Below are 20,730 nucleotides of genomic sequence, written 5' to 3'. Positions count from 1 at the left end.
AATCATGGGATTCTAGCATGTCTGTGGGACGCGACTTAACAACTTAGTGTTGACTTGGCGTTGACTAGCAACTGCAACTATTACTACTACCCCGCAACCTTGAGTGAAAACTCCATACTCGAATCATCAACAACTAATGTTGTCTTCATACGCCACCTTTGTTTTCAACGTTGAATTTTGATCATTTGAAAATGAAAACATATCTCACTCGCTTTCGTTCTCTTGCAAATAAACCTGGTAGATACCGTATTTATTACAATGATTTTTTTTCAAAACGTATCTAGCGAGCAAAAACGCGCGTTAGATACCGCTTTCATGACAACGAGTGTACTTCAAAACTTATCAAACGAGAGAAGATACGTTTTGACATACACGCGTTGTAATAAAACGTTTGTAATAAAACGTATGTAACTAGCTTTCGATGGTTAGATGTGTTTTGACATACACTTGCCATGAAACGTGTGGAATATTTCTAAGCAATCACTATGTATTTATCAGTAAAGACAAGATACGGAACCATTACAAGACAGTATAACAAACTGTTGAGTGATAAGGAACAATAGCAATAAAAATGTACTGCTTAGTATATCACATGTTACGCTTTGGGCAGTGCGGGTTTAAGACACAATACTTTGGCAATTTCTAGCCACTAAGTTCTGATGTCATCTAATGAATGTGAGCATCTGTACCTATCATAATACTCTGTTAAGCTCTCCGAAAATTACTTTATAAACTGAGGGCCAAAATATACGTTACCAACATTAACTGATTTGCCGCTTTGAAACACAGATGCAAACCTGTTCAAAAACAGTAAAGAACGCATCTCACGAATACAGCCTTCATGTTCTCTGTCGTTCTTTGCACATGCTTTGCGGATTTTGGGAGATATTGGTGTTTTTCAGCAATTTTAAAACATTCTTTCCCAAATTATCGTGCAATTTCCGGGTATAAATTACGCACAGATCTGTTCCCTATCATTGGTTGCGATGATTAACACCAACGAACATGCCAAGACTGATCGCTGTCCAGAGGGAGAGAGCCATAGGTATGCTGCAGATGGGCGCGACACAGAGAGCGGTTGCCATAAACATGAACTGCACCAAGATGACCATTACCAGACTGGTCGCACGTCTCCGACAGACTGGCAGAACCGCAGACAGACCACCGAGTGGCAGACCAAAGGTCACGACCCCACAGGCTGACCGCTTTTTACGGGTTCTTCATCTGAGGAACAGATTTCTTACTGTGACGTCATCAGCTGCAAACAGCTTAGGACATCCGGTCAGCAGACAAACAGTGACCAGACGACTACGACATTATGGTCTGACCTTGACCCGTCAACATCGACGTGCCAGATTGACGTGTTGCAGGCAAACTCAGCGATGGCAACAAAGGGAATAGCGGTGAGTGCTGTTTAGTGACGAGAGCAGGTTCCAACTCTTCAAACCTGATGGGCGGACGCGAGTTTATCGACGACGTGGTGGACGAACAGCTCCTTATTGTGTCCAGGAGGTGGAACCTTACGGGGGCGGAAGTGTGATGGCCTGGGGCGGCATTTGCGGGGACGACAAGACGGAACTTGTCATCATCGAAGGCAATCCTACAGCACAACGCTACATTGACAATATCTTACAGCCAGTGGTTCTTCCTTTCATCCAGCGTCAACAACGGACGGTGTTCCAAAAAGATTAGGCCACACCCCATAAAGCCCGTATTAATAGAGACTTCCTCAACGCCAACAACGTGACTGTCCTGCCGTGACCAGCTCGATCACCACATCTGTCACCCATAGAACATCTCTGGGACCAGCTGGAGCGTCGTCTTCGGACACGTCAACATCCTCCCTTCACGAGACAAGCGTTGATTGTTGCCCTCCGCGAGGAATGGAATCGGATACCTGCAGTCGATGTGAGGACGGTTGTCTACTCAGTTCGACGCCGCATTATGTCATATCCCGTATTGAACGATCTGGGCAGTCGTCACCTTAAAGTTGTAACCAATGTTGTTGATCGAATACTGGACGAATGACACCTTGTCAAGAAATGTCCCTGTTGGAGGTCAAGGACTTTGTTGTTGAATTAGTAAATTCGCTTTTTACTGTTCGCATGAATTTCTACAATACAATTGTTATTGCTGCTTCAAATTGTGTTGGTCATATTTTATCCTTGAAATATCATTGGTAACGTTTCTTTTGTCCGTCAGTTTAGTTGTTGAAATGTGTCTGGCGTCTTTAGAGTGCGGCTGTCCCATGTGATTTATATAACTTCTATTTTAGTGTCATCTGTCGCTGTTTATGTGTATTGACCATACAACTGCATGCCGGCTGAAGATTAATTTGAGCTTGATTAACCAATTCTGCAGATAGCCACGCCATTGCCTGCTCTACATCCGGGGCATGTTACAAACATGGTGGGTAGGAGGATTCGCACTGTCACTCTTGGTTTTATTTTTAAATATATTTTATTGACATAAATGTTCAATGGGATGGGCAAAGGTTTTCCTATTGGGGTGGCTTTTCCCCCGGTTCATATGTACACGAATCGGGTTTTAATATATTTAATAAATGTAAATGGCCATGAAGTAACAAAGATAACGCTGTTAAAAATGAAATTGAAGTTATAGAAATTTAAGCTACAGTACTTCCAGCTGTTATAATGGCTTGGGGTGATGTGTGTTGTATGTTGTATGGGGTGATGTGTATTGTATGTTGTATGGGGTGATGTGTGTTGTATGGGGTGATGTGTGTTGTATGTTGTATGGGGTGATGTGTGTTGTATGGGGTGATGTGTGTTGTATGTTGTATGGGGTGATGTGTGTTGTATGTTGTATGGGGTGATGTGTGTTGTATGTTGTATGGGGTGATGTGTGTTGTATGTTGTATGGGGTGATGTGTGATGTGTGTTGTATGGGGTGATGTGTGTTGTATGTTGTATGGGTTGATTTGTGTTGTATGTTGTATGGGGCGATGTGTGTTGTATGTTGTATGTGGTGATGTGTGTTGTATGTTGTATGGGGTGATGTGTATTGTATGTTGTATGGGGTGATTTGTGTTGAATGTTGTATGGGGTGATGTGTGTTGTATGTTGTATGGGGTGATGTGTGTTGTATGTATGGGGCGATGTGTGTTGTATGTTGTATGGGGTGATGTGTGTTGTATGTTGTATGGGGTGATGTGTATTGAATGTTGTATGGGGTGATGTGTGTTGTATGTTGTATGGGGCGATGTGTGTTGTATGTTGTATGGGGTGATGTGTGTTGTATGTTGTATGGGGTGATGTGTATTGTATGTTGTATGGGGTGATGTGTGTTGTATGTTGTATGGGGTGATGTGTGTTGTATGTTGTATGGGGTGATGTGTGTTGTATGTTGTATGGGGCGATGTGTATTGTATGTTGTATGGGGCGATGTGTGTTGTATGTTGTATGGGGCGATGTGTGTTGTATGTTGTATGGGGTGATGTGTGTTGTATGTTGTATGGGGTGATGCGTGTTGTATGTTGTATGGGTTGATGTGTGTTGTATGTTGTATGGGGTGATGTGTGTTGTATGTTGTATGGGGCGATGTGTATTGTATGTTGTATGGGGCGATGTGTGTTGTATGTTGTATGGGGTGATGTGTGTTGTATGTTGTATGGGGTGATGTGTATTGTATGACTTGGGGAGGATGTGTGTTGTATGTTGTATGGGGTGATGTGTATTGTATGACTTGGGGGTGATGTGTATTGTAGTTATCATAGTTAATATTTCAAAGAATACTACCTCTAAATCATTGCCCTAATCCTGTATTTTGGCTGCCATCACTCTAAAATTAAACTTTCTGCTTTTTAACAGAAGTCATTTTCACTGTCAACTACACGTTACTAGTCGTATCGTCTTTAGCACGCTGGACTACCTCTTCCATGAGCAAAGACGGGAGAATCCTCACTATCCAAACATCAAGTAATGGGAACAGATGATAGGGAAGGTGGGAGAGAGTACTTTTGATATAATACAGGTAGTATTCTTTCAGTTATTAACAATGATAACTATTTTTTCGATAATTCATACGAATCTCCATCGTATGATACACAGAATTACACTATCGCCAGAATATACCAGAGGGAAATGGCGGGTTCTGCCTCTAGAACACGCCATTGTATAATTGCCAGTAAGCCTAGTGAGGCCAGTAAGAAATATTATAATCTCCGATAGCCTAAAGGTCCCATAGCATATGCCAGGCAAGAGTATATAGTGTGACTGACTTTCAGTCCTTCTCATGAGGAAGGATCGAGTAGTCCAGGACGTGTAATTCGGGGACCCTAGCTACAGTTTCCATGGCTGACAGAAGTGCGACTTTCTTTGCCTTCTGAAGCAATGTGGCATTAGGAAGAGGCTTATAAGGGCCAGTTAGACAAATTCAGACAAATTCCACTTTGAAGAAGAAACGATCGCATGAGCCTTTTCAAAATAGGGTGGTTGCTGATGATCAATCCGTCAGACTGAAGAGATCTATACCCCCTCTTGTACTGTGGCATCATCTATTATCCTGTCTGAGATGGAGTAGAAAATCGGCAACCATTAGGATAGTGACATGGGAGTCTCTAATCCACATCGTCTTCTCCACTGGACAAGCTTGTCCCATCTGTTGTAAAGAAGGGCGGATGACGGTCTCCATGATGGAGTAACAGCTGAGGAAGCAGATTTAGATAGTCCAGAGGCTTGCATCTTCTGCAAGATAATTTCCAGGAGGTCAGATGGAGACTGGGAAGTTTGTTGTACATTACATCTGACCTGGGTTGTTGAAGATCTCTGCGAATTGGCAGTAGGAGAGGATCTTCCATTAGAAGAGACAAAGGTTTGAGAAACCACGGTCAGCTTGGCCAGATTGCTGCGATCAGAATCTATTTTCAGGGTCACTTTGTCCATATGGGCCCAGCGGGCAAAGGCATGGGCGAAGAGGTAGGTCCAATCCAACGACAAGGCATCTAGTCAGATAGCCCTCGGGTCCGGGACCGGGCTGACGTAAGTGGGAAGCTGATGATTCAGGCAAGTCACAAACAAATCAAATGTGAAGTGTCACACACTGTAGACATGATCTGGGAGAGACTGTTGGCTAGGACGTTCAATTTTCAATTATGTCTCACTTCCATCTGGCAAGAGTCTGCCAAGGCAAATAGGTGAAATGTTGCCATCATCAGGGAATGTGACTTGGTTCTCCACTTGTTTCTGAATCTACGCCACCACTGTGGTGCTATCTGTCGCGATTAGAACTGACGTGTCGTGGATTAGATTTGCCTGAAAATTGTTTTCATCTCCTGACAAATGATGTGGAGAAACTGCTCCACAGAGGTCCAAGATCCCTGTATCCGGAGGTTGTCCATTTGGGCTCCCCATCCTGCGTTTGAGGTATTCGTGTACAGGTGATGGGCTGGTGGTGAGTAAGTGAGGAGAATGCACGACGTTACATGATCTCTGATCTGTGCAGCAGTGACGTAAGTTGGCCCTGACGTAAGTTGGATGGTATGGACTCTTGGGTGTTGAGAGAAAGATTCATATAACATTGATCCAGGATTGTAGAGGGTGCAAATACAGCCTGTCCCTGTAAGCCATATCATGTAAGGAGATCAGCTTGCCGAGTAGGAACATCTACCATCTGATCGAAGGACGAAAATGAGATAGGGCCTTGTCGATCATTAGGAGCATGGAGGTGTATAGATCGTCCAGAGCGCGGAGATATCCCGTGGTCAGAAGGTAGGGGCTCCTAAGTAAATAATGTCCTGGGAAGGAGTCAACTCTGACTTGGATCGATGAAATGAGGAAACTCAGATGTGTCATGAGTTGTGTCAGGAAAATCTGGTCTGGAATAAGTTATTTGTCCTGGTGGAGGCGCACCAGATGGAGATGGGGGAAATGACTTGCGTCGTTATCCTGGTAAACAACCATGGGGCAATCGAGATCACGAACAGAAATACCTGGAACTTGTAGCAGTTGCCATTGACTGCAACCCGGAGATATCTCTTGGACGAAGGATGAATCGGCACGTGGAGGTACGCATTTTGACTAATAGGGCCTTGATGGCGAGTGTGGCATCCTCAAACTTGACTCCTTTCAGAAGGAATCTGTGGCCCATTGATTGGGATACAAGTTGAGGTCGGATTCGTAATGAAGTCTGGATGAAGTTCTGAAGTAGCTGGAGACGTGCCCTGGAGCACCATGGTGACGTCCACCTTCTTCTTAGCCGCGTCCTCCTCCTCACTTTGGTGACGGAGTCGGAAAGCTTGGAGAAAGCCTTTTTGGAGAGGAAAGAAAACAGCTCACAGCGGTTATCCTGGGAGCAGGTAGAGTTTTCTAGCAGTAAATAGTAGAAAATGACACCAACACCAAACGCCCCCTTATACTTATGTGAAACGTGCCCCTAAAACAGCTACGTAACTTAATATCTAGTTTAATAATATCTAATTTTATAAATAGTCAATATGAACCATTGAAACTGAAACGGACTAGAGTTAGAGTTAGAGCGACGACATTAACCAAGTGCAAGAGACGAGCAACCATAATTCCCCCTTTGCACATGGAAGAGATGTCCAAAGTGCTATAAGGGATACAACTGGTGATGTTTACACACACACACACACGCACACGCACGCACGCACGCACGCACGCACGCACACATACATACACACACATACATACACACACATACATACACACATACACACATACATACACACATACATACACACATACACACACATACACACATACACATACATACATACACATACATACACACATACATACACACAACAACAAACACACACATACATACACACACATACATACACACATACATACACTTACATACATACACATACATACATACATACATACATACATACATACATACATACATACATACATACATACATACATACATACACATACATACACACAACAACAAACACACACATACATACACACACATACACACACACACACACACATACATATATGCCTTAAGTCATACACTAACGTCGTAATTAGGACTTCCAGTTGTTATAATGGCTTGGGGTGATGTGTAATGTATGGCTTGGGGTGATGTGTATTGTATGACTTGGGGTGATGTGTATTGTATGGCTTGGGGTGATGTGTATTGTATGACTTGGGGTGATGTGTATTGTATGGCTTGGGGTAATGTGTATTGTATGACTTGGGTGATGTGTATTGTATGACTTGGGGTGATGTGTATTGTATGGCTTGGGGTGATGTGTATTGTATGACTTGGGGTGATGTGTATTGTATGGCTTGGGGTGATGTGTATTGTATGACTTGGGGTGATGTGTATTGTATGGCTTGGGGTGATGTGTATTGTATGACTTGGGGTGATGTGTATTGTATGACTTGGGGTGATGTGTATTGTATGACTTGGGGTGATGTGTATTGCATGGCTTGGGGTGATGTGTGTTTTATGACTTGGGGTCATGTGTATTTTATGACTTGGGGTCATGTGTATTGTATGACTTGGGGTGATGTGTATTGTATGACTTGGGGTGATGTGTATTGTATGACTTGGGGTGATGTGTATTGTGATGTGTATGTTTTAAATGTATACACAGCGAACCACCAAGATTCGTGTTTGGGTACACAATGAGATGACACACCACAGGATCCTTCCTGTTTACTTCGTAGTTGCACATCTCTAATCGGGGTTGGAAATAACCAGGTATTTCGCCAGGTAGGCAGAATATTTTCTTTTTTCCTTTTTCTTTTTACCATTAAACTGACTGAACAACACGCCAGGGCTTCTCGGGTAATCGTAAGGGCTCGACTTTAAGATCTAGATTTTACTTGCACCAGGTGCATATTGATATGAAAACCCAGTTGCACTAGACAAAACTAGGTTGCACCCTGTTCCAATAAATTTATCAAAATTGAAACAAAGGGATCAGTGATGTACAGGGTAGTATGGTCAATACACCTGAGAGGTATTAATGTGTTCAAAGAGCTGAATGTTGTGTTGACCAGCAAGGTTTAGGCAGAGACAAATTTGGATTTTCCTCTAACATGCTCTGGGTTCTTGTAGACACGAATAAAAGGTTGCATTTTTCAATGATATGTTGCACTGGTGCATGCTTTATATAGCTAAAGCTCCCATGCCACTGCGTGTGCTTGTGTCGTGTCATGTCTATTTTAGTAAGTATACACGGATGATCTATTGATAAAATTTTGATTGTGATTGTCACAGTAGCTTAAGGCGTTGTCATGGTGACGCCTACTAGTGTTTACGTGAAGTAAAGGTGTATACAGTAGGATTATGGGTGATGCGACAGTTGGTCATTTGATGTCCAATGTGGGCGATTTCTTTTAATAAACATAATATGACTATAATGGTGAATTGTTATTTCAATATGTCTGCTTTGTCTCGGAACGCAAGCTCCGACGGCCGTACAGTTTGGCCCTCACTCTATGGGCGGGTGAGTGAGTGAGTATGGTTCTACGCCGCTTTTAGCAATATTCCAGCAATTTCACGGCGGGGGACACCAGAAATGGGCTCCACACATTGTATCCATGTCGGAAATCGAACCCGGGTCTTCGGCGTGACGAGCGAACGCTTTAATCACTAGGCTACCCGACCGCCTCCTCACTCAATGAAGGCACATACCCCAAAGAACTCACACAGAGTGAAAGCCAACTCTTAAAGTAATTGCACGTTTACAGTTATGAAAACAAAGTGGATGTGGCAAAACCTTCAAAGGATCTGATGTGCGTTCTGCTTGCTAAATGGCTTCAGTAACTGTTATGCTTTGTTCTTAGAATGCAAGATTAAATAGAGAATTGCACTAAACAACATTATGTTTCAGCTATATAACGACGATCTGTAAATAGTCGAGTCTGGACCAGACAAACCATTGATAATATCATGAGCTTTGGTCCACGAAAATGGGATTCAATCGCACCTCAGCGATCCTGACGACACGATCCCATCAGTCGCTGCTTACGACAAGCATGGGTTGCTGAAGACCTACCTATTCTAACCTGGATCTTCACGGGTCCGGTGCTTAAAGGGGCACTGATCTAAAGCAATTCCCCGGGACTGGTTATTGCCTTTGTTATTGTTTTTTCCCGTGAGTACCCGGATGATATAACAGAAACCTAGACTAGTTCGCGACCTGTGCTGCGCAATTCGTAAGGGCATTTGTCACGTTTATTGATAGTATAAGGGCGTATGGTCACATCTATCATCAAAATGAAATACAGTTTTGGAAATAATAAGGAAATGTAGGTATCTTTGTGGGTAGCATCGGTAATGGTGACGAACTTTTGATAAGTCACTTGCTTGGTAATTGTGCGATTTTCGTTTACACTACCGGTATTTTGACTTGCAACACAAAGTAAATATTTCTCCTGAGCATTGCTTATTTTATCGTGTTATCGTATTTTTTACAGTCAGAAATGTGCAAAATTTTCACTTAGGTAATTTATTAAAAGCCTGAATATTCAGTTATTTTACACATTGACTTAAAAATATGTCCATCTGTATTATTATGATAACGAATTCCAAACATTTTTATGTTTAATATCATCACCAAGAGACTGAAAATGTTACGATGAAAAGTACATTTCTATATTGTTTGGCTTCTAATCCTACATAATAATCTATTGTGATGTTTATAGGCCCTTTTGATCGTCTTGATCAGTTTTAGTCAATCTGTTAAAGAAATGGACAGATTTTTCAGTCAAAATGACATCCGGGAGTTTAAAAATACAGTGCAGTCAATAAAACATGTCTTTCTCAGTTTGGTAAGATCGTGAGAATATCAACTGGCGTACGTGCAGCGGCCAGAAAATGGAAGTACCATTTACCGGAAGCTTCTGGCCGCTGCACGTGGCAAACACGTACGCCGGTTGATATTCTCACGATCTTACCAAACTGAGAAAGACATGTTTTATTGACTGCACTGTAATTTTAAACTCCCGGACGCCTGATGAAACCTCCCGGACGTTTCCGGACGTCTGATGAAACCTCCCGGACGTTTCCGGACGCCTGATGAAACCCCCCGGACGTTTCCGGACGCCTGATGAAAACTCCCGGACGTTTACGGACGCCTGAAGAAACCTCCCAGACGTTTCCGGACGCCTATTGAAACCTCCCGGACGTTTCCGGACGCCTGATGAAACCTCCCGGACGTTTTCGGACGCCTGATGAAACCTCCCGGACGTTTCCGGACGCCTGATGAAACCCCCCGGACGTTTCCGGACGCCTGAGGAAACCTCCCGGACGTTTCCGGACGCCTGAAGAAACCTCCCGGACGTTTCCGGACGCCTATTGAAACCTCCCGGACGTTTCCGGACGCCTGATGAAACCTCCCGGACGTTTTCGGACGCCTGATGAAACCTCCCGGACGTTTCCGGACGCCTGATGAAACCCCCCGGACGTTTCCGGACGTCTGATGAAACCTCCCGGACGTCTCCGGACGTCAAATGAAACCTCCCGGACGTTTCCGGACGCCTGATGAAACCCCCCGGACGTTTCCGGACGCCTGATGAAACCTCCCGGACGTTTCCGGACGTCTAATGAAACCTCCCGGACGTTTCCGGACGTCTAATGAAACCTCCCCGACGTTTCCGGACGTCTGATGAAACCTCCCGGACGTTTCCGGACGCCTGATGAAACCTCCCGGACGTTTCCGGACGCCTGATGAAACTCCCCGGACGTTTCCGGACGCCTGATGAAACCTCCCGGACGTTTCCGGACGCCTGATGAAACCTCCCGGACGTTTCCGGACGTCTAATGAAACCTCCCGGACGTTTCCGGACGCCTGATGAAAACCCCCGGACGTTTCCGGACGCCTGAGGAAACCTCCCGGACGCTCCCATCAGATGCTCCCCGACGTTGCCCGGACGCTATAGTACCGGACGTTTTACACTCAGTGAACCATCTGGGGCCACGCATGAACTTTTGAAAACGTCTGTGTTTCAGTATTAGTTATGGAATAGTATACAGAATATGACACTATAAAAGAACATTATTTTTGTTCCATAAGCAAATTTATATTGTATCCTTCATAGCCTACGTTACGAATACCTCGTCAGTTCGAATAAAATCAAATCGTATTTGCTTCGCAGATTCACCATTATTTAGTAGGACCGGTGTTCGTTTCTCAACTGATCACTTAGATTGTTTCAGGTGTTTCACATAGGGGTCATGTCTCAAAGGTCGGCTGAGAAAGCCCATGTGACAACTATTTTCATAACGTCCTCGGTTCCTTAAAAAATCCATTGAGTTAGATAACAATGAGCAACCAATCAATACATCGGTTAACCCTTTGAACAAAGTATGTTGTTTTTACATCGGCACTTCACGCCATGATATGAGTATATTCCCCTTGTTTTAGTAAACCTAGACATGTAAACTCTCACTTTTGACATATCCACTGTGCAAGATAACAGTGATTAATCAATCAATGCATTTTCTGTTACTCCTTTGATGATTACAAACGATCCGCTGATTTACAAAAAAAGTAAATCAACTGATCATTCATCTATTGCTGGGCTGCCACGTGCATATTACATAACACACATTTCACCTCACGTGGAACCTGGATTTAGATTGAATAATTACCCCAGACACAATAAATGCCAAATGGGAACCTTTGTCAGGTATTCTGAGCAGTGCTACCACTAATTATACCTGTAATAAATTCATTAACTGAGCATCAAGTGAATGACGACAAATATACAAGTGTAGGGTTATACGAGAAAACGTGGATGACAACAAGAGAGTGGTAATCGTATTATCGACGTAATCCGAAATCCGAAAATGCTTTCACTGCATGTATACTCTTAAACTATAACAATCATATAACTATTTCACAATGACGACATCCGATGTGCTTCTTTTTGTCTGTTTGTTTGGGGTGAAGAAATTAATTAACATGCGCCCTTTGGTTAACTGTGATCTATTAAGATTTCGACAATCAGTGTTCAAAAATGAGTAAAACAATTATTGCCTCCAAGTTTATTCAGCTTATTGTAGCCCAGCCTCTTGTCACGCTCAGTTGCTTTGCGTATCATCCGGGTTCTCATGGGGAAAAAACAATAACAAAGGCAACCACCAGTCCGGGGAATTGCTTTAGATCAGTGCCCATTTAAGGAGTTTGCTCGTTAAGATTCTCAGAACTGAATGTGACTGTAAGTATCAACACTATTATGTACATGTTTACGTTTTTTAATTGCTGTATCTGATTGCATACCGTGATGTGTGTCACTTTTTACAATAGAAAATAATAATTTGTATTAGTATTAGACATGGTGTTTAGAAACAGTTCGTTCCATATGGTATGTATTATTTCAGTTTTGTTTGGGTCGATTAAATTCAATATTGTATTAAAACATAGAACTACATACTGCTCTTATATACCTAAAGAGATAGGTTATACAATGTAATAAGGAAATTAAAATCTAAAACACCAAATCGATTATATTTGATTAAGCATGAAAATCACTATGGAACTTTACAATGTGGGTGGTTGTGTGTTTACTGGAGATATAGAAGTTTGTGCATACAGTGCTGAAAAACAACAGCTAAAACTTTCGATTTGTTTGAATTCGTTGACAACGATTCTGGGTTGTGTATGTATAAATAAACGGCGTCTAATGACTGCTCCTTGTCTATTGATTCCAGTATTGAATGGTGTTGGTTTGACATTGCAGGGTGCCAGGGTTGTCGATGTTCCTTTTGTTTGTCTAGCGGAATCGACACATAGAAAGTAATGTACATATCTTTGTTTATGTATCTGGATGGATTAATAATCGACCATAGACAACAGTGTGTGGAAGCAGACAAACATCCCCCTCACATTACCCCGTGTTGTACCCCATGTAGGGCCATCTACTATCAATGACCGACCAGGTGACGATCCAGGTAAGCAATGCTTGTCGTAAGAGGCGACCAACGGGATCAGGTGGTCAGGCTCGCTGACTTGGTTGATGCATGTCATCGTATCCCAAAAGCGTTGATCGATGCTCATGATATCAAACACTATGGGTTGTCTGGTCCAGACTCGATCATTTACAGACCGCCGTGATATAGCTGGAATATTGCTGAGTGCGGCGTTAAACAACCAACCAACCAAACAACCAAGAAGTTGGTGTTGTATTCGAGCTCCAGCCTTCCTGATCTTACCTTTCTCACAATCCCTCCCGTTGCCCCCTCCACCTTATTCCCTCTGCACTATTGTAGCGTCTTACCAGTCTTACCTCGGTTACTGACTATATGCTTATTATTTTCTAATCTCTATATTCCTATAGCTGGAATATTAATGAGTGCTGCCTTAAACAACAAACAAACAAACAAACAAACTAGCCCTGAATGGAGAAGTACAGAAGCAACAGGTGGCCGCACCTGTTTATGTACGATTTCGTCCCAATCTTCACGGGAGGAACAGGCGCGGGGGTGATGGGAGCATCTCAGACTTTGAATGTTTAGATTTTGTAACAAATCAATGACTGAATAACTGAAATACCTCAGACGACAATAGCCGCCTGCTATGTCATGTTGTTCCAAGTTCTTTTAAACGTAAAGGTCGAGGCCTCCTTGTAAGTTTCGCCAAGGGAGGTTGCCTTAGTGCATGCACCCACTTCATGCTAATAACCCTCTCAAATACAAGCACACTGACGAAACTGAAGAGGCTGTTATTTAAATGTTTTGTTACAAGATGGGTTGTTGTATTATAGCTGAAATCCAGATCAGCATAAAGTACTGTTTACATATATTTTGAAGGACCACGATATATCTCCAGCTAGTTAGCCAGTCTTACAGTTTCAAACATGTCGAATGACATTGGTATATTAATTGTTCATATCTAGTGTGGGACCTCAGTGACCCAGTGGTCTTCAGCGCCGTGACTCACTGTGCAGAGTTGTGTCCCATAAGCGTGCCAGGATCCTGTGATTATGATCCGATTATGATCCTCTAACTGTCAGAACCATGCTTGTGCACGTTAATTTCATTAAAATGAACGTTTATAAGTCCTGTGTCATTTGGGGATATCCTCACACATTAAGCTGAATACCGTTCAAAGGGACGTTAAACACAATTCACTTATTTATATCCAATGTGGTGGTTATTGCGGCCATGTTAGACTGCGGACGGGGCTATATTGACAATCATGAACGGAATATAAGTTCTTGAAGTTTAAAACAGTAAAGCTCAAACTAAATAAACATAAACAAACATGTAATCGGATACAGTGGTTAATAAAACCGTATTTACGTGTTAGAGGCTTTTCTTTTGAAACAGGGGCACGGGTGTCCCAGTCGTCTAAGGCGCCTCTATTCGCTGTGCAGAGTTGCATCCCTTGGACACGCCAGAAACCTATCATTGTGGGTTCGAATCCCGGTTCGCCCCGATTATGTTTCTAGGTTTGTCAGCACCATATCCGTGCACGTGGGTTTCACCGAAGTGGTAAACGTCTGAGACCTGCATCACTTCGGGCTTTCCTCCCACATGAAGCTGACACGCCGCGATATAAGTGGAATACTGTTAAACGGCGTTAAACCCAACTCACTCTTTTGAAAACTGGAGACTGATTCTAAAATTAATGTCCATGCAATTTATTGATGATGATAATGATGTTGGAGATTTAACGAGCGCTTCCGAAGGTGCCGATTTCGCACTCGGGAATATATTACATTGCTACAAGGACAAGCAGCCGCCAACATTTACCCTATCTACTATGTTCACAATGAAAAGAAACACCTTCCCTGTAACAATTACAAAGATCAGTCTAACCCTGATACATATTTAAATATTTAGGATAATGAATATAACAACGAGCTATCTTTTGCTCATTACATCAGGTTATCACAACCTGCGACAAAATGTCACCCGTCATGTCATTCTGGAAAGCTGTTACACAATCGATCCTACTACTGGCGAACATCACAGTTTTAAATATATTTCACGTTTTAACCGTTCGTAAATGTGTCATTATTTATGTTAAACCCACTAAAGCCCACTCATGTGTAAATTCCTCATGTGAAATACGTTTGGCTCCATAATTCTGGTTTATATTTCCGAAAACAGTGTCACAATAAGCCACGTCTTACCTCTAGGACAACGATAAGTCTAAAACATACATTCCGACAATTCATATGTGCGGTTCAGTTAAGAGCGATACAAAACAACGTTGGCTTGAAACAAATGTGTGCCTCGCGTCTTTAATACAAGGCATACTTAGCGGTGTGTCTTTGTTTCAGTACTGCAGGGCATACACGTTTGGTGCGGGATTTCAATGGTCGGCGTGACCTTGTGTCATGCTGAAGTTTTCGTTGTGAATATCTATTGTTTGGGACGTGGACGTGGACAGTGTACAAAGACCTGTTTCAGGTAACAAAGGCATGGTTCAGAATTTTAATTTAATTATATTTAAAATATTAGGTAGTGTGTTGAATAAATATTTTTTTCTTTGAAATTGTTTTGTTTTATGCAAGAGAATTCCAGATGAATATCTAATTGTTGTCACCTACATTTACCTGAAACTACTTCCATTCATTTTCACTGCAAAACGGACACCTTAAGATATTCATTGAAGTGTACACAATTGAATACCCCCTGTCATGTATGGTTTCAGTAAGGGACATATTATTGCAAGAGGGGACGATGTTCTTGCACACATTACTACTGAATAGTCTTTAAACTCTATATTCGTCTGTAATAACGTTTTACCTGATTCATGCTCTGCCTACATCACAGGTGATCTTTGGACTGATTGTAAATGGTGTTGGAACTTTTTCGGGGGTCGGGGATGTTTTTTTTAAATGTTGGTCGTGGTAGTGGTCGAAGGCGTAGGTGATTGAGAGGGTGCGTGGGTACGCGCGCGTGTGTGAAAATGGATACCCCTTCCGGACACATTATACTGACTCCGACCAGTCCTTGTTTTAAAACCCCTAATGCCAAGCGTCAGGCAGGGTAACAACAAGTACTATATTTCAACGTCTTTAAGTATGACGCGCCCGTGGATCAGACCCTCGACCTTCCACTCTCCGGGCAGACGCACTACCCACTCGGCCACGAGCTTCGAATCCCAGATTCACCCCGATTATGTTTCTAGGTTTGTCAGCACCATACCCGTGCTCGTGGGTTTCACCAAAGTGGTAATCGTCTGAGACCTGCATCACTTCGGGCTTTACACCCACATTAAGCTGACAGGCCCTGATATAACTGGAATACTGTTGGCGGCGTTAGAGTTCACTTACTCACTTGTCGTTAGTGATCCTGAGTGACTGTTGTTTTACGCCTCTGCCAGCAGTAAATCACGGCGGTCGAGCGGGGTCGGGGAGACATACAGCATTCCATGTCGCCGGGTTGTGGTGACACGCTGTCAGGCAGGTCACACATTGTGTGAATATAATAGGAGCTGTGTCCACCGTTGAGTTCTTAATAATATCATTCTAAATTTAACATTCCGTAACACGGAGAAGAGCCCGCGAAGAAATTACGTAACATATATAGTTTAAATATAGAGATTCAATCAAAAGCCCTATAACTATACGTAAAACAATAAAATCCAAACCAAACTCCCACCTCGAACTAACTGAGTTCTACGTAGCAATCGTCAAGCTACGTCATCACCAAAGTGTTAGATACTGCTACACAACATTGTAGATTCACACGTGACCAACAGATTCACCTGCAAATTCATTACATTAGCATATGTTTTTAAGATCCAGCCTTCAAAAGCTTATCAAGGTCGAAGAGGTTTTCAAGTACACAAGCGTGAATTGATTTAGAGACCTATCTGACATAAACACCGGACGATACCTGAGGAGCTGCCCCGGGGGTACAGACTGTAAACACGTTTCCATCAATATCCGCCTCGGGACTCAGTTGCTTCGTCGCGTGTGACGTAACTCTTCACGACACATCCGCCGACAGAAAGCAATCCTTTATGGGTATCCCTTGCTATTATTTTTATGATGTAAATGTAGAGATTCCCTTCCTATCGACAATAACAATTTCCGAGTCAGTTTGGGGATTAACCTGGTTTTGTTGGCGGAGGGTTTACATAAACATGATCTGAAACCAAATCAGGGTTGTTTTGGCCACCGACTTTCATGATTAGTGAGGATTAAAAGGTTCAATGGTAACCACGTAATGGTTGTGCAAGCATAAACTTAGTGCCAGAAGTATGTCGCCACACAGAAGGACAACACCAGAAGGAAAACAACAGGACAACAGCAGGACAACAGAAGGATAACAACTGAAGGACAACAACAGAACGATAACAACTTGAGGATATTGGCTGCTTGAAGTAACAGCGACAAAACTAAGCAATTGATCAGTCGCGGTGACGTGTGGAATATTGACCAAAGCGTAGTAAAATCCCTACCCTAGATATTGTTTGTTTGTTGTTTAACGCCGCATCCAGCAATATTTCAGCAATAGAATGACGGTATGTAAATGATCGAGTATGGACCAGACAATCCAGTGATTGATATCATACGCATTGATCCATGCAATTGGGACGATGACATGCATCAATCAAGTCAGCGAGCCTGACCACCCGATCCCGTTAGTCGTCTCTCACGACAAACTGGGTAGCTGAAGACCAATTCTAACCCGTATCTTCACGGGTTTCTGATAAGATAAGACACTTTTAAAAAAAAAATGAAACAAGACAAAGTAATTAAGTTTGACCTGTTAGTTCACCTTCGTAAATACTGCACTGGCAGAAAATAATATTTCAATTGGAATTGTCCCACCAGTGTACCTGTTTGATTTGCCTTGAAGTTCCCAGTGTTTACCGCTATACATAACGGTGTTACTTGGGCGGGAAAGCCTGGATCGTAGTCCGAGCTCATAAGGCATTCAAATCCACGACCAGCGGATCCTGGTACGGCGGAGGGAAGCAACTTTTTCTGCCCGAAACGTCTCCATACATTGAAAGGTAGATGAACGACAATATGATAATTGATTTCCATTGTTTTCGGATACAGTAATTGTTAACTCAAAATAAGATGCTACCGCGTGGCTAGATAAATATCATTGATAGCCGTCATAAAATGGCTTGGTTTGCTAAAGTTTGTAAGGATGTGATCATATTCATAACACTTACGTAATTAATAAAACAATATATTTTGCGGACATCTCGTGTGGTCATTCGCTCTAAATATATTAGGGTTAATAAATCCAACTAACGGATTCACTTTTGCCCTGATTTTTGTTCTCAATATGTACAAAATACCCCGTGTTGACATATATCTGCACACGGCAAGTATTTTTAACGGTTAGAGCCAACTGGATTGATGTCTGAGACGTATAACTCGCATCTCTGTATTTCTAGCGTCATGCGGAATGACTCTAATGCATGTATAATGTCATCTTTAGTCTTGTTTTGTAAAGGTGTATAGGATTGGGTGACACGGCAGGTGGACATGCGATGTCCTGTGTGGGCGATTTCTGTTAATAAACACAATAAGACTAAAATAGTTCACTGTTATTCCTGTATGTCTGCTTCGTCACGGAACGCAAGCTTCAACGCAAATACAATCTGGTCCTCACTCAATGAAGGCACATACCCCAAAGAACTCACACAGAGTGAAAGCCAACTCTGAAAGTAATTGAACGTTTACAGTTATGAAAACAAAGTGGATGTGGCAAAACCTTCAAAAGATCTGATGTGCGTTCTGCTTGCTAAATGGGTTCAGTTACTGTTATGCTCTTTTTCTTTGAATGCAAGATTAAATAGAGAAGTGCACTTAACAACATTATATTACTGCTACTGTGACTAAAACTACTGCAACTACTGCTACTGCTACTACTACTACTACTACTACTACTACTACTACTACTACTACTACATCAGTTACTACTACCATTACAATTTGTACTACAACTACTGCAACTACTGCAACCACTACTACTAGTACTACTACTACTACTACTACTACTACTACTACTACTACTACTACTACTACTACTACTACTACCACGACTATGTTGAGGCATCAACGACTGATGTCTTTCACTTCAACTAAGCATAAATAGGTTGTATGACACTACTACTACTACTACTACTGCAGCTGCTACTACTACTACTACTGTTACGGCGGGTACTACTACTACTGCAGCTACTACTACTACTACTACTGCTACTGCAGCTACTACTACCACTACATTTGGTACTTCAATGCTCGACCCGGATATAAATCGTAAAAATACATACATATCTATATTCTGTCATGGCAAAGCAGTGCATACATGAATTAGGGTGACACTAATAGTACAGGGTTTCAAAGGCTTGTTTAATAACTGTAAACAGTAGTAGTAGAACGAGTTCTGTGGGGAAATCTCGCCCACATTTTATGAGTTTTATAAATGTATAAAAATTAAACCTAGTTCGTACAGACTTTACACACATCCGGATTAACGGGGTCTGGGTAAACAAAACATTGTTGTACATCTCAACTAATGACGGACCTACTTGAATTTCTCAACGCGTAAAGTGTATTGCATTTCAGGTGCAAGTACAACTGTTCATCAATGAAGAGAAATGCAGCCTACTGTTTGTGAAGTATCAATCTCAGGCCACAATGTTTGGTCGGGATTTAGTGTTTCGCGTATGGTTATGGGGCATAGAACTCAATACTGTTGATTGAATCTCAACGAATTATTTAAACTTAACTTTAAACATAATTTCCTCGCGGGCTCTTCTCCGTGTTACGGAATGTTAAATTTAGAATGATATTATTAAGAACTCAACGGTGGACACAGCTCCTATTATATTCACACAATGTGTGACCTGCCTGACAGCGTGTCACCACAACCCGGCGACGTGGAATGCTGTATGTCTCCCCGACCCCGCTCGACCGCCGTGATTTACTGCTGACAGAGGCGTAAAACAATAGTCACTCAGGATCACTAACGACAAGTGAGTAAGTGAACTCTAACGCCGCCAACAGTATTCCAGTTATATCAGGGCGTGTCAGCTTAATGTAGGAGAAAAGCCCGAAGTGATGCAGGTCTCAGGCGTTTACCACTTTGGTGAAGGGGATTCGAAGCATGTGGTCTAGTGAATAGCGCTTCTGCTCGGAGAGCGGAAGGTCGTTGGTTCGATCCCCGGCCCTGTCATACCAAAGACGTTAAAATATGGTACTTGTTGTTACCCTGATGGCGCTGAAAATAAGGGGTAAAGACAAGGACTGGTCGGACAGTATTATGCGTCCGAGTGGAGTATCCACGTTAACAAACGGATACACACACGCCACACGCACGCACGCACGCACGCTCGCACGCACTCACACTGGTTGCGAGCATTATCGAGGGACGCAATTGTACACAGCGAATTGCGGTGCCTTAGACGACGGGGTCATTCGTTGCCCCTCCACCCCCCCCCCCACCCCCCCCCCCCCCCCCCCCCACCCCCACACACACACCATCCCACTCCACCCACCCCAATTCTCACCCGCCTCACAGACTACAAAGCGCCTCACAGACTACAAAGCGCTACAGCTGCACACGGATGCCGGGTCAGAACAACCTAGCATTTCCTCTTCTCGATTCAACTCAGTGATGTTGTGACATTCAAAATATCACAACCCATGAAATCCCAACAGTGTTAAGCGGTAATCGCGATTATTGCGCAATGTTTACTCACAGGTCCACCATTCATCATTGTGAAGCGTCATCTCTCTTTAAAGCACGCTATCTGGTTTATATCTGTTAATCAAACGAGAAATTTCCATTAAG

The 20,730-nt window shown here is 42.7% G+C and overlaps 1 protein-coding gene across 1 annotated transcript in view; it reads right to left on the bottom strand.

Annotated features, from left to right (window-relative positions):
- Window positions 1-4,579: 4,579 nt before the first annotated feature.
- Window positions 4,580-20,730, bottom strand: part of LOC139470035 (micronuclear linker histone polyprotein-like) — a 31,309-nt gene continuing 15,158 nt past the window's right edge. Inside the window, exons 3-4 of the mRNA XM_071252326.1 lie at window positions 5,951-6,326; window positions 4,580-4,706 (exon numbers count right to left, since the gene is read on the bottom strand). Of these exons, the coding sequence (XP_071108427.1) occupies window positions 4,580-4,706; window positions 5,951-6,326 (503 nt within the window). The remainder of the gene's footprint in view (window positions 4,707-5,950; window positions 6,327-20,730) is intronic.

This window comes from Haliotis cracherodii, unplaced genomic scaffold (genome assembly GCF_022045235.1).
Source record: "Haliotis cracherodii isolate W230 unplaced genomic scaffold, xgHalCrac1.p SCAF_20, whole genome shotgun sequence".
Classification (NCBI taxonomy): domain Eukaryota; kingdom Metazoa; phylum Mollusca; class Gastropoda; order Lepetellida; family Haliotidae; genus Haliotis; species Haliotis cracherodii.
This window is presented reverse-complemented; position numbering and strand designations above follow the sequence as displayed.